At 34.8% G+C, this 14,198-nt stretch overlaps 1 protein-coding gene across 3 annotated transcripts in view; it reads left to right on the top strand.

Annotated features, from left to right (window-relative positions):
- Window positions 1-14,198, top strand: part of LINGO2 (leucine rich repeat and Ig domain containing 2) — a 317,069-nt gene that overhangs the window by 206,191 nt on the left and 96,680 nt on the right. For 2 of the 3 annotated variants that reach the window (XM_031060279.1, XM_031060280.1), the window contains exon 5: window positions 3,682-3,768. The exons of the other annotated variant lie outside the window; for it this stretch is intronic. In XM_031060279.1, coding sequence (XP_030916139.1) covers window positions 3,724-3,768 — 45 coding nt within the window. In that variant the 5' untranslated portion in view covers window positions 3,682-3,723. The remainder of the gene's footprint in view (window positions 1-3,681; window positions 3,769-14,198) is intronic. 3 annotated transcript variants of the gene reach the window in all.

Consider the following 14,198-nt stretch of genomic DNA (forward strand, 5'->3'; position numbering starts at 1 on the left):
AAAAACAAAGGCAATAGAAATATAACTGCGTTATTGTAATCAATACACTAGTAATCAATAGTGTATTTTTTGGGTACTTAATCTTTTTCTGCAAAATTCTGATTTGTTTTCATTGGACATTTTACTCCACACTGAGAAAGTCAACAGCAGGCTTTCCCAAGGATGTGCACTGAGGGAGAGAAAAGAGTTAATCCCATGTTTTCTAGAGATTAAAAGATAAAACCTATTTCTAATGTATTTCCATTACAAGGAATAAAAGAGAATTTCAGCTCTTCTGCAGAAGATACTGATAGTCTCCCACTGCTATTCCAGTAGTCTGAACTCCAGGCTCAGCATTTTAGGGTCCTGGAGAACCCATTTGTTTCAATTCCAATTTCTGACAGTCTATTAGAGACAGTAAGATGATATTTATTTTTCTTCTTCTAAGGGTGAAGAAAAGGAAGAGTTTCATCAGCAAACTAAGCAAATATAAATTTTCTTGTTATATATAGAATTTATATACTGAATATCTATAAATCATGAAGGAGCTGGTTTGTTAGGGACTAGGGAAGGGATAATCTTTAAAAATAAGGGAAGACAGGCCCCTAAGAGAAATATAATACTGTTTCTTTTTAAAACATTACAAGCTCTTTTGGTAATTCAGAGTTGTAGGAAGACTGGAAAGTAAGTTGCAATTTTCATATGATTCCCATTGCTGGGCTATGGATTTTTTGTATTCTTTCTCTCTCATAAATAGTATGCAATAGCCCAGTCTAGACAATAGAGAAGACAAACTTTCTCACAATTCAAAGGTGTAATCCTTGGAGTCTAAGATAGTCACATTCTCATTTTCTTGTTCTGTTCATAGATCAGATATTGTGAGGAAATGTCTTACAACTGTGCCAGAATAACTCACTAATTTAAATGTTCTTACCTATGGGTCAGGAGGAGGGTGGTAGAAAAAGAAAGGATGTTTTCACTTATTTCAAGCCAGTTATAAGGAATCACAGAAGCATGAGGGAAGATGACATAATAAAAACTCAAAACTGAAGTACAAGATAGAACAATGTTATGCAAATCTTTTCAGGATTTAAATAAATTCAATTTTTCTAGTGTAATAAGCATTACATATATCTCTATGCTTCTCTTTATGCCCCCCCTATATTTTTCCACTCACAGAAGAGACCATTAGCTTAAAAAGGAGTTTGAGGGTGGCCACGTTTGGTTATAGTTTCTTCTAACCAAAATTTAACGTATTTTGTGTTGGAAATTAATTTCCTCAGAAAAATAATAAAAAGGAAAAATATTGTGTTGGACAATGCAAGTTGTGTAGAACTTGGGAAAGAACTGCTGAGACTTCTGGGTGCCAAACACTCTAAGGAAGGAGAGGCCTTTAAATTAAAGAAAAACCTGTTTCCTTACTATGTCAGCAGGATAAGTATTAGGTAGTTTTTGACAAAGAATGCTTAAATGTACTAGTTTGAACAGAATAGGTTTATGCAATACACACATATATATATATATATATTAGCTGTTCCCCTACTTGCTATGTATTTGCCAAGGCGGATCCTTGTTTTTTGTTAACACGTGACTATCCAGATTGTATTGCATTTTGTCCCTAGAAACAATTATTTCAATCTGTTGGAGGCTTATGTTTTTATCCCTTACTTTAGTTTTTCTGTCTTTGAATAAGGTGTCTTTTCCCAGCTAGAATTCTTTTTGTTGCTCTCTGAAGTTTCAATACCATTCCCTCAAAGCAGTTTCAGGAAATCTTCCCTCCTTCCAAAGATCCGATTTGGATTACTCTTCCCAAAGAAACATAACAGAGGCCACAGAAATAAAACACCCTGTAATCTTGGTGCATCTCTTATTTCAAAGTGGACAATTAAACCTGTATTTTAAACAAAATTGATAAGAAGTTACATTGCTGTCGAAAGTCTGATATGCTGTGTAAGCAATGCCAAGAATCATATGAAATCTTGTGGAGGACCTTCTTCTACATAATTTGAGAAAAAATTTCATTTACTGAGTTCTAAGTTTTAACTTTGGAAGACAGAAGTAAAAACGATTCCTTCAAAATTAAACTTGGAAAAACTAGGAATAAGATTTATCTCCTTGTAAAGTATTTCAGCCCTCAACTGAAGAACCCATTCTCTTTAGTAGTACCTTTAGGTATATTAAGAAATCAGGAAGTCCAAAATATGCTTAGATATATTATTAACATGTCTGTTTATTTCCTGGAAATTGTTTAACTGTTATGGCTTATTGATTCAATTTCATTTAATAGTGAAAACATCTCTTGTGGATATGAAGCGGAACATTCTCACATCTTACTAATTAGAGCTAGAACATTATGTATAGGTAGCAAATTATTTTCTCCCCTCTCTTGCCCACATTGTACTTTTCCTGGAGAAATCCACTGTACAGGGCATTTAAACAATGAGGAAGATGCAGAGGTTGCCACAATAGTATTATGTAGCAGATTGTCAGAGTATGATTAGATTGGGGCGAGGTCAAGCATGAAAACCTGCTGATATTGTCAGCATGACAACAAGATGCTTTAAAAAGTGCTACCTTCAGTTACCTTTCTATGATGCAGTTACCTCTATAGAGCAGTCTGACAGCACACTGGGCTGGGGTTTGAATTTTATTCAGTGGGGATGAAATTTTCTGTGTCAGTCTCATATAATTTCAAACTAATTTTGGGAAGAAATGTTTTCTATTGCTTTTCATTAAAATGTCCTCTTGAAGTCAAATGAAGCTTGTTTGCTGCTCTTGGAAGATTGTTATTTTCCTCCTTGCACTGTTGAAACTCTTCATTCTCTTCTGAGGTCTTCGGAAGTTTTTAATTACAATATTATACTGACCTTACAAGGTGAAAATGAAAATTTACTCATCTACTTTCAAAAGCTCTAAAGTCTGTACCCCCACAACAGCAATATTTGATATAATGTGGCATCAATAACTAAGCACGTCAGCACATGCTGATGCTTAATTTTGAAGAAATAGGATAAATATTGTAATAATTAATCTTCTTTTATGCTGAAAAAAGAGAGGAGGAATCATGTTTTACTGGAATAGACCAATCTATTCCCATTATGGGGCACTTCTTGCAAAATAGATGATGTATCAGCATTAAATATATCTTAAGAATATGTTTTAAGACTATTTGAATGATCCTATATTACAAATCCTGCTGTTGACAGAAGACAACAGGTCCATGATGGATCTGTGGACCAGGGACCTTCCTGTGCTTACACTTAACCTCCGATCACCACATATGTATAAAAATCTCATTCCATCTGAGTAAATGAATAGTCAGATTTTAATAGATTCTTAGTGGCCCCCATCAAGAGAGGAAGTGTGAGGTGGTTCTGATGGCCAGACTAGAGGAATGCAACAGAATTCTGCTCTGCTTTTTCTATATAATGATTTAGAATTTGTCACAAAAATGTCATAGAATCTCATTTAGTAGGTAATTTTGGGGGACATTGTTCAGCCTATTCAGTCTGTACATTGCTCCATCTCTGTATTTTGCATTAATAGACATTTAAGAAGTGCTTAAATGCATTTAGATATTTCATGAAATGCTGCTTTTTGACCCAGTGTTGTACATGCTCTCATCACTCTCCCTTGTATTGTGTGCGCCTAAGGAAAGAATCCTACAGAATTGGCTGCTTTTTCTCATCCCTATTCCTCCAGGACCCTGGAGCTGACAAGTTTGGATCAAATACAACAGAGTAGATGCCTCAAAGATTGGAATTTCTGCAGATTTTGTTGAAGTCAATGGTGAGTAGAGGGAGGAGTCCTAGATCAGTTTTCCATGGAGGCAAAAGTTGGTGTCTGAGCCTTGTGGACCCGTGGGCACAACACCAGTTCAGGTAGGGTGAGATACACAACTTGTAATCTTCAGGCCTGTGGGAGGAAATATGGGACACATGGAAAGGAGGGAGAAAAGAGCACAAGTATTGGAACGGCTGCAGTGGCAACGGGTTTTAAATGAGAGATGAATTTTCTACAATAAGAGAAGTGAGCAAGGCATTAAATGGCAATCTGGATAAAGAGCTTTCACTGTGTTTTCTCTCTGTTCCTTGAATTTCTTTTTTATTTTGTACTTTATGTTTTCAAGAGTGTGAAAGGGATAAAAACAAAAATTTACAACCCTGAAGTTTTAACAAATTATTTAGAACAATTATTTGCGCAGAAGATAGAACAATTGTTTTACCTGCTTTTATAATGGTCTAGTTTTATGCATATGCATTCAGGTTTCCTTTTATTTCTCTTCTCATCCAGCCCTCAAAGTAGAGATAATGCTTTTTGATTTTTTTTTATCCCTACATCTTCACTTGGAGTCTGTCCTGTGAGAACTAGCTAAAAACTATGAAAACCTGAAACCAGTTAGCAGATATATTGAAGAAAATAGATAATTCACTTCTGAGATTGACATGGCATCTTACTGAGTATAATGCTGGTGGCATGGGGAAAAGGCAGGCTCTTATGGGAAGGGAAAACCATTTTGTTTCCTTTCTAAGACTTCAGTAATGACAAGCTAGCACTCCCTATTTTATGAATTACCTCATGGGAATAACCCACTTGATTGTGATTTATCTCTGGACCTGCAGAGAGCACACTGGATGGAAAACAGTAGCATTTTTTCATGTAGATATTTTTGTTTCACATAGATATTTTATCTTGTGCCTTTGTACCTTCTCAGAAGTACCAGATAGATTTACATGTTCTTCTGAAGTTGTTCATCATCTGGGCTTGACTTACATCCAGAAATTGCACATCCCAGCTTGTGGGACACAAGTTCCTTACACCATGCAGCCAACTTGTGTGTTGTACAGAAATGTGCGCCTGACATTCTCTTAGACAGAAACCTAAATTATTTCAATATTTCTATAGTAATTGATTACTGAATGTTTTTAGTAGGCTAATGAGAGAAGGATTCGTGCCTCTTGCCACATAAATTGACAGGTACAAGGTGGCTCTATACATCAGGGAGCAAAGTCTTCTCTGGAAGATAACTCAACATTTGGTTCCCTGTGATGTAAAACAATCCTCCTAGACTACCTGGACACCTTTCCAGCCCCTGAGAACATCAGCATACCATCATGGTGAATCCAGCATAGGCAACAGGTTTTACTGACTGTTCCTAAGCCATGATCCTAAGACCTTTCACTGCACATGACAAAATAATTTTACTGATCACCTGTCCACTTTCATGTCTGTTATTCACAGCTGTGCCTCATTTGCATAATTAATACATCAAACCAAAGTTGCCTCTTTCTGAGAAGGTTAAATGCTCCATACAAAGAAGATATGTGGAAATTCAAAACTATATAAGCTCAACATATTCTAAATATTTATTTAAATAAATTCAGATATGAAGTATTCCATGTGGAAAATACTTCTAGAGATGGAGAAATTGTGTTCCTCTTTCCACTGTATAATAAATCAGGTCAATGCAGAGTAATGCTCTTCTTTTTGGATGGTAGTCAAATGATTTACATGCCAGGAATAGAATATTAGACAGTGATTTGTTTTAATGGAACCTACAATAATTTTTGCCACATAGATATTGAAATAATTTTTGGACTCCTATCAAGTTCACCGGTCTTCAAAGTCTGCCCTTCACTTTCTTCTCATTTGATGCCTATTGCATAAAAAAAAACCTGAAAAACAAGTATTTTCTTTAAATATAGCTATTTTCCAAGAGAAAATTTATTCTAACAGCAGTTGAGAATTATTGACATATCCATAGCTTGTTAAAAATCCTTTCTGAGTAGCTGCTCTTCAAGCAATTATTTATTTTATCTATTCATGTAGAGTTTCACTGTTTGAAAAATTTGAAATGGGCAGATATTTTATATTATTTTTCTTATGACTAGCTTACATGCTTGGCAACTTCCCCATCAATTTAAGATCAGTTTGATTTTTTTATTTTTATTACATTCATAGGAGAACCAAAACAAAACATGAGAACAAAATCATTGATTTGACCCAAAATTTAGAATCAAACTCTTTAGCTGAGAGAGATGAAAAAAAATCTAAAACTTGAAAATGCAACTATGATGTATGAATGCAATCTTTTACAAGTATCTGTGCCTGTGTCTTGTGGAAGTGGTGTTGGAGGAGCAAGTGGAAACTCCTTTCTCCTGTGGGAGAATATCTTTAATAGTAATGAGGAAATTTCATATAATTTTCTGTTGTATGCTTACTGCTTGATGCAGGATGAGGGAAATTAGTATTAGCCATCATTCAATAGAAAAGATTTGAAATACAGATCAAAACACACAGACAGCTATACATGTAGATATTTGGACTGGCAGATAAAATTGCAAATTTTTTGAGAATTCTGCAAGTAGGTCTTTATGTGCAGGTTGATTGCATTATTTCAAACTTTTCTTAGGATTTGTAATGACCTGTTCAATGGAACCGAAATTCACTGTACATAATACAGTGATGTACACCATCTCAAGAAATAAAACAGCACATGCAATACATTTATATAATTTGCAAGAAAAAATAATTTCTTGAGATGAGACTTCAAATGCTAGTCAAGCACATGGGTTGTAATAGCAGTTATTGTTGCATTCCAGTGACAAGGTATGATTACCTTGTCAACTTCATGGCAACGAGATGACTTCCATGTGACAGAGTAGGAGTCAGATTCCACCACACAACGCATCATCCAGAACAGGCAATGTCTTACATCATGCAAACAAACTTTTATGCACCCTGTAGTTTTCATATCAAATAAAGGCCAACAGCGGTGGCATATGACCTGATCACCAGGTTAATCCTGTGAAGAAACTGATAAAGGAAGAATGGAATTTCAATGCAGAAAAGGCCAGAAAAATGAAGCAAATGTGAAACTATAAGAACAGATATGCAAAGTCAAATTGAAGATCCCCCTGTCCCAGCATTCCATTCCTAGTGATAAGTCAAAATCATTTTTCAAGAAGAATAAAGATTCAAAACAACTATATACAATGCTTCCCTGATATATTTGCCCAGCCTCTAAGAAGCTGCTTTAGGAAGACTATGAGTTGGAGATACTCCTTTTTTTTTTTTAGCAACACATAGTGGATTTCTTTTCAATAACTATTTTGAGTCTTGCTTAGAGCAGGGTAAACCTATGATCAGTCATAACATCTAGTGAGAAGGCTTTTGTCACTTAGGTTGTTCTCATATTCTGGAAATAATCAGTTCCTTTATTTACTTTGTACTTGTTAAGTACAAATTGTGTATGTTAGCTCCATGAAGTTACACCAATATTTTGATGAGTATACAAAGATTTCATAAAATAAAACACATTAATTATTATCTTTTGTTATGTTTGAAAATAATTCCAACATCAAAAATCACATGTGAGGTGAAAATCTTTGCCAATATCAACACTATCTTCCAGATTTTCTCTGTCCCATATTTTGCAGACTTTGTTTCTTTGAGAAGTCAGATGAAAGACTTGAAGCAAAATTGTTTGTTTGCAGCATGCTTCTCTAAACAAAATCATTATTCAGTACTTGTAAGAGATGTAATTATTTTTTTCTTTACAGAATGCTTATAAAAACTACAAAGGCAAGTTGAAAAGTCCACCTGATCTCAATAATTCAAACCCAAACCAGCTACATACCCGCCAGTTTTCTTTGATACTAAATAACTTAAATTTTATTAGTTTATTTGCTAACTGCTGCAGATTAAATAATATACTTCAAATGCTAAGACATTGCTTCGGAATATATATCCCTTAATGAGACAAATTTGGTATCTTCCTGTAGAGACATATAGGGTAGATGTAGAGAGATGAAGTACTTGAAAAGACAAGCTTTGGGTATGAAGCAACATCTTGCTTTTTGTTGCTCTTTCAGTCATTCTTGATAAATCCTGGTTTCCAGGCTTCTTGATGATTCTTGTTAATTTACTATTTTTATTGGCTTGCCTCAGTTTTCTCTTAATCCTGCATCAGTGTTGATCACTGGCTGTAAAAGTGGCATGACCAAAGTATTTCTTCACTGATCATTCAGTAAGATTAGAAACATTTTCCAAGCTGAGTAAGTTGCAAGATGGATGACCTCCCAATGGTCACATAAAACACATTGCTTTACTAACTCAATAACGAACTTAAACAAGTGAACTTCCAAACCTCACTTTGGTGCTTCTCCTATCTTTGAGATTGAACACTCAGCTTTTCGCTGCTTATGTTTTGGTTTTCAGAGCAGTGATATTCAGATATGGAAAAAAAGTACACTTGCAACTACATAGCTTTTTTGTGTTTCCCACCTCACTGTATCAAGTTTATATGAAATAATAGTGTATCATCAAACTATTCACTTACAGATACAGTATTTTAATAAAATGCAGTAATAAATAATAAAGGAAATTACAAGTACTAGCACAAGGGCATTATAAAATAAGAAAATACTTTGTATCTATTGGAACATAACCCAGATTTATATGCTAAAGTCAAACCTTAAGTGTTGTTCATATTTTTAAGCTATAGTAGAGATCCAGTCAGACACTGTATTATAGAAAGAGCCCCATACAGAATGCCAGTTCATTCCAGGAACTGCAGTTTTGTCTGGTCTTTGAAAAATCACGCAAAGAGAAAAAATAAAAGGAGATGAAATATATGTTGAAATCATGCTTTTATGAAATGCCATGATAAACTTCCTTTGAAAATATATATAGCATTAATATTGTTTAGTTTGAGTCCCCACTGAATAAAAAATGAACCTCAGCAGTATCATCCTTGTTCTATAAACCTTAGAGTCTGCTTAATTAAAAACTCCTCATTAAATTCACTGTCTAAAACTATTTGTCAGTGAACTGGTTTTGCTTGTTTGTCAAAATTTCAGTCTCAGAAATCTGTATCATTTTCTGCTAAGTAAAGACTATTGAGGTTAGTGTTTTTAATGATGGCTATAACTTCCTGTGAAGTTCTCCAAATGTCAGAATTAATTTTTCATATCAGTATATAAAATAAAAATCCAAAAGCAATAAAATATACTGAAGATTTCTTTTTCACCACTCTAAGAACTCATGTAGAAAATAACTACTTCTGCTGATCCATTGCTTCCTAGCAGAGAATAATGTGATATATATATAGGATAGCCAGCAGTGAGCTCATTTATCAGAGAAGTCTTAGTTTAGTTAGCACTGCTGAGCTTTGTCTACAATGAAAACTTAACCAGTGCTAACAGTGTTTGTGAGAAGCGTATGTAATAGAAATGGTGCTAAAAATAGTTCAGCTGCAAAAAAAAAGATGGGGTAAAATACATTGCACACATATCTAAAATTCCTTCTTGACATCCAAAGCAGGCAAATTTTAGTTCTCAGGCTCAATATATGGAGATGTGGTCCACATCTTGAAGACTTTTTGAAGACTTAGTGCTATTTTTAAAATACTGCATAAAATTTTGCAAAGAAATTGTTCTTACAGCTTTCTTGATCACTAAATAAGGTTTAATGAAAAATTATATTCTGCCTGGGTTTTTTTAAAAAAATGGGGGACAAATCTTCATTTTATCTGTTTCCTTTTGCAGATTCTGACTGAATTTTCTTACAAAACAATTTCTTTTACAGAAGTTTTTTAAAACAGAAGAATGACTCTTTGCTTTCACATTTACTTTTCTACTGGTCTTACACAATTGTAAAACCTCTGAAGAGAGAAATCTATCCCATGTAATTGGTGCTTATTTTCTTTTTTCTGAAAATGAAAAGCACTTTAGACATTGAAGAAGTAATACTGTAATATTTGCCCTAATATTCACTGAATAGAAGGATTTGATTTTTTCTGTCTCACCAGGTATGTAAGTGCTAGGGGTTTTTGATTCATTTGCATCTTGCTTACATTCACTCTTAGGAAAAAAAAACCCACAAAAACTCCAAACCAAACCAAAAAAGCCATGGTCAAATCACAATAAAAACCTGGGCTCAGTAAGGCTGAATACTCTAAAGCTGAAGGGCACAGCTGTGATGCATGGTCTGTCACCTGCGTTGCTGTCTCTGATGGCTGAGGAGCATCACAGCAGCTTGAGAAGTATTGCAGCCCTAAGCCCTGGTTGCACTGACTGTATAGCCTGTGTCATCATCTGCATGTGAAAGGGATGGAGGTGAAAACATTGCCACACCTGTCATTAAGAACTGAATCCATTTAACAAACATTTTTTCTCAAATCACCATTTCAAAACAAAATTGTTTGCTGGCTGGTAAGAAACTTGCACTTTTTTCCATCAATCCTGTACTTGGCTTCCTTGAAATATATGTGCAGCTGAGTATGTACAATTCTTTTCTAACCTTGGGTCTTAATCTGCCATTGTTCATTTTGAAAGCTGAATTCACTGAAAAAAAATTTGGTAAACCAATGACTCATGTATTATTTAGAATTCAAATGGTAAAAATCTGATCCTGGATTTAATGTATGCTATATTAAAGTCATTCTAAAAAGCTTTTATCATTTTCCTGTAATTCTAAGCAGAACTCTGCTTGCTTGCTTTTTGCAATTTTACTTGTTTTTTAGGCTTTTTGTGGGTTCCCTCATTTTCAGTAATGCTGTTAACATAACATTGACCAGTTTTGTGGTTCCATTTTCTTCTTCCTTTTTTTCTTTTCTATTTTTTTTTTATTCCACTCCTAGTAAAACAACTTCTGTATGATTATGTATGCCAGGTTTGTAACAAAGATCAGGTGCTTTATCCGCCAGTACTTCAGAAGAACTTTGCTTTATGGAGCCCTTACTTTCTCCTCTCTTAACATTTTGAAGTCATCAGATTTAAGACTCCTTTGAGAATCAGTGGCACATTCTGGAGAGAGAACAAGAATGTAAAAGCGGGGGTGGTGTGGAACTCTTCTCTTTTGCAGAGGGGTGAGACCATGGCATTGGCTAGTCTAGTGTTAAGAGCTTATTGATGTAGAAATGGTGTCAGAGGTGTGAGATGCCAATCACAAAGTGAGTGAACTTCAGAAAAATATGGAACAGATAACGGGCAAAAACAGCCTTTCAAGAGGGTGACTGCGCAGTGATCAGAATCACAGCTGAGAATACAGGGAGATTTTCCCAAATGAGGGATGATGTTTGACTGCTTAGTAAAGGCCTGAGGCAGTCAGCCCCAGGTGCCTAATGGAAACATTTTTCCTGTGTAGAGTTATGCCTTTCACAGTGTTTTTAACAGAAGTCTGCTGAGCCTTTCAATCCATGAAACAAAAGTTTTTCACTTATTGATGATTTTCCTAGGCTTTCTGTCCTTGCAGTAGTGCATCTAACAGGAAGAAGTATATGCCTTGACTGTAAGAAATGAAAGAAATAAAAGTCCTGTAGATTTGAAAATCACTATTTAGTCAATAATTGATCAATTGACCGATCAATATTCTCATCACATAAAAGGAAGATGCACGGTTAAAAAAGTAACAAGTCAGAAGAGGAATCCAATTTCAATCAGTTCAGTCCACTCAGCTAGTTGGAAGGGGACATTTCCTCTACCTTAGAAAAATGAGGATGTTGTCTCTTAGTTCTTCCAAGGGAAAGACATCTTCAAGTAGGAGGACATGCTCTAGAAAAGAGAAAAACAGTATGATGGCTCAAAGTTGAAATTAAGAGTCAATTTTGTTCCCGACTTGAAGTTAAGAGGAAGAAAAATTTTACTTTATTGCTTTCTATACCTGAATTTTAAGAAATAAAGATCAGGGGGTTAGAACAAAATGGGAAGCAAACTACTAAGTTGGGGTAAATCACAGCTACATTCTATCTCCATTCACCACCACCCTTTTTCTGTATGTAAGGTCTTTTTTATTTAAAATTCAGCTAGGTAATGTTCAGAATTGTTTCAGTTTTCATTCTCTAATTGTATTTTGCAGTGAGTAACACTTGCCATTGTCAAAATACAGCTGCATGTTTATGATATACGTTCATGTTGTTGGAAAGGGATGAAAAGTTAATCTAATAAGAAGTGAACATTTACTTGGGTTCTTTCATTTTATTTGCCAGAAACACTACTGTGGTCTGTAGCTATTAAATACAAGTTTCACTTCCCACTTTATCTTACTTATATATAATGCATTCTTAGGACAGTATATTTAAATTAAGGGAGTGATGAATCATGAAGTAGAACAGGAAAAGCTGTGTATCGACTTATCTTCATTTTCTGCCAAATTCCTAAACTAAATTAAAATTCCTCAATTTGGAGGTTTGAAGGTTTTTCTTTTATTTCTAGTATATTGATCAAACAGTTAATTTTTATTTTATTGAGCCCGTAAAACAAACATCATTGCCTTTGGTCCCTGTCTACATTCTACTTTTACCTCTTAGTCTAAGTGCCTAAATGGATGACAGATGCAATTGTGGGAAAGCTTGAGACTATAAACAGCAGGTACTCAGCTGCTCCTGACCAAAATGCAGTACCTCTGAAATTTTCATCCTTTGTACTCTTATACATATGACTCATGATTAATTTGTGTAGTGATTTTAATTTATGAGGAAGAGATAGATGCATAAAAGTATTTATGCATTTCCTGTCATGCTTCAGGTAGACACATGATTAAAGCCTTATAATCAAGAAATTATTTTTCACATTCATAGAGTGCTTGTCCTGCTACTCAGGACCTATTTTTAATTAAAAATCTGAGCTCTGGTATACATGCAAATATCACTATGTTAACAATAATTGCCATGAAAACATGAAAGACTCACCCACTGTCTTGATAAACCAATAGAGAAGGAAAGCAGTGAGATATCTTACACCTTTCTTAGCTTCAAAAAATGAATTGTAATAGACACAGTATAACATGAGGTTTTCAGAAGGTTAGCCCTCCCTGAGTGATTTGCTGTCTGAAGATGAAGGATGCTGTAAGGCAGAACTGAGAAACTTTAACTCTTTCTTACTATTCAGAAGGAAAACAATATTTTACAGTGGATAATGTCAATCTGATACAGCACTTCATTAAGAGCAGTTCAGAACTAAAAAATACAGAATTTTTGCTTTTTGAAATGTGATAAAATATGGTAAAATGACACAAAATGCAGTATAAGAGTATAACCAAATTCTTCATCCACTGTGCTCTTCTTCATACTGGAACCTTTTGTTTCAGTGGTGGAGAGTGAGTAAGTTCTTTCTAGTTCCTATTGTTAGAAGGATTAATATCGGAAAGCCAAGCTTATATTGCAAGAGTATTGAACTTTATATGAAGAATCAAGGTCTCCACAATTTGGACTTTTCTGATGATCAGAACGCACTGTACCAACACTCTGGTATCTGTAAAACAGAATCCCTGCATAATCTTGAAAAACCACAAGTAAGTGTAGCTTTATGTCGGTCCAGACACAATTTTTTGGTCATTCATCCTTTATTAATACATATGTTATTTATTTATATTCCTTTATAGGTATACCTTGTTATGGTATACCTTGTTAATGTTTCATTCTGCAGAATGTGATTTTACAAAATATATTGTTGTGTATCCAGCCATTACATATGGAGAACATACTTGACTTGCACAGGGTGCAAGTAACTGTATGGCTTTTTTGACTTAGGAGGCAAGCTAAGTAGAGATGAAGTCAGCCATAACTGTCTTACATGCTGATTCTTCTCATTCCAAACTAAGTGCCAGTGGAATCTTTTTGGGGTCCATTGCAGCCACACTACATACATATGCAGAACATGTGCCTGAAAGCTTTGTCGTTGCCTCTCTCTGAATGTCTCTCTCAGAATGCTGAAATAATTGTACAATTGAACAAATGAGCAGGTATGGATTACCTGAGAAATATTAGAAAGTAGTAGCAATAAACACAGCATAGGGAAAAATCTCTTATTTTTATTTCTATAGATTATAACAGCATGGTGAATATTCATATTTATAAATATATGGGTTGGTCCTGGCAGCCCAGAAAACATGCAGTTTTCTGTATGGTTATTTTCCAGCACCAGAACATGTTGGTAGATATTGGTACTTAACTGCTCTGTCTTAAGACCTTCCTTCTTTTATTTCCATGTGCAAAGATGAGGTTTCTTGCTCATTCTCATTTCAAAAATGCTCTTCATTTAGCAAAACAGATGTTCAATTCAAATAGGCTTCAGGTAATATGGACATCTCGCCTTTCCTTAGTGAATCCATCATAACCAAATTACATATGCATAAATGCAGCCTAAGTTCTTCAAGGACATACTAATTAGCTGTGTCATTTCAGATTCACTCTTTGGAATAAATATGTCCCTGTGGCT

The sequence above is a fragment of the Geospiza fortis genome, unplaced genomic scaffold, assembly GCF_000277835.1.
Source record: "Geospiza fortis unplaced genomic scaffold, GeoFor_1.0 scaffold240, whole genome shotgun sequence".
NCBI classification, from domain to species: Eukaryota; Metazoa; Chordata; class Aves; order Passeriformes; family Thraupidae; genus Geospiza; species Geospiza fortis.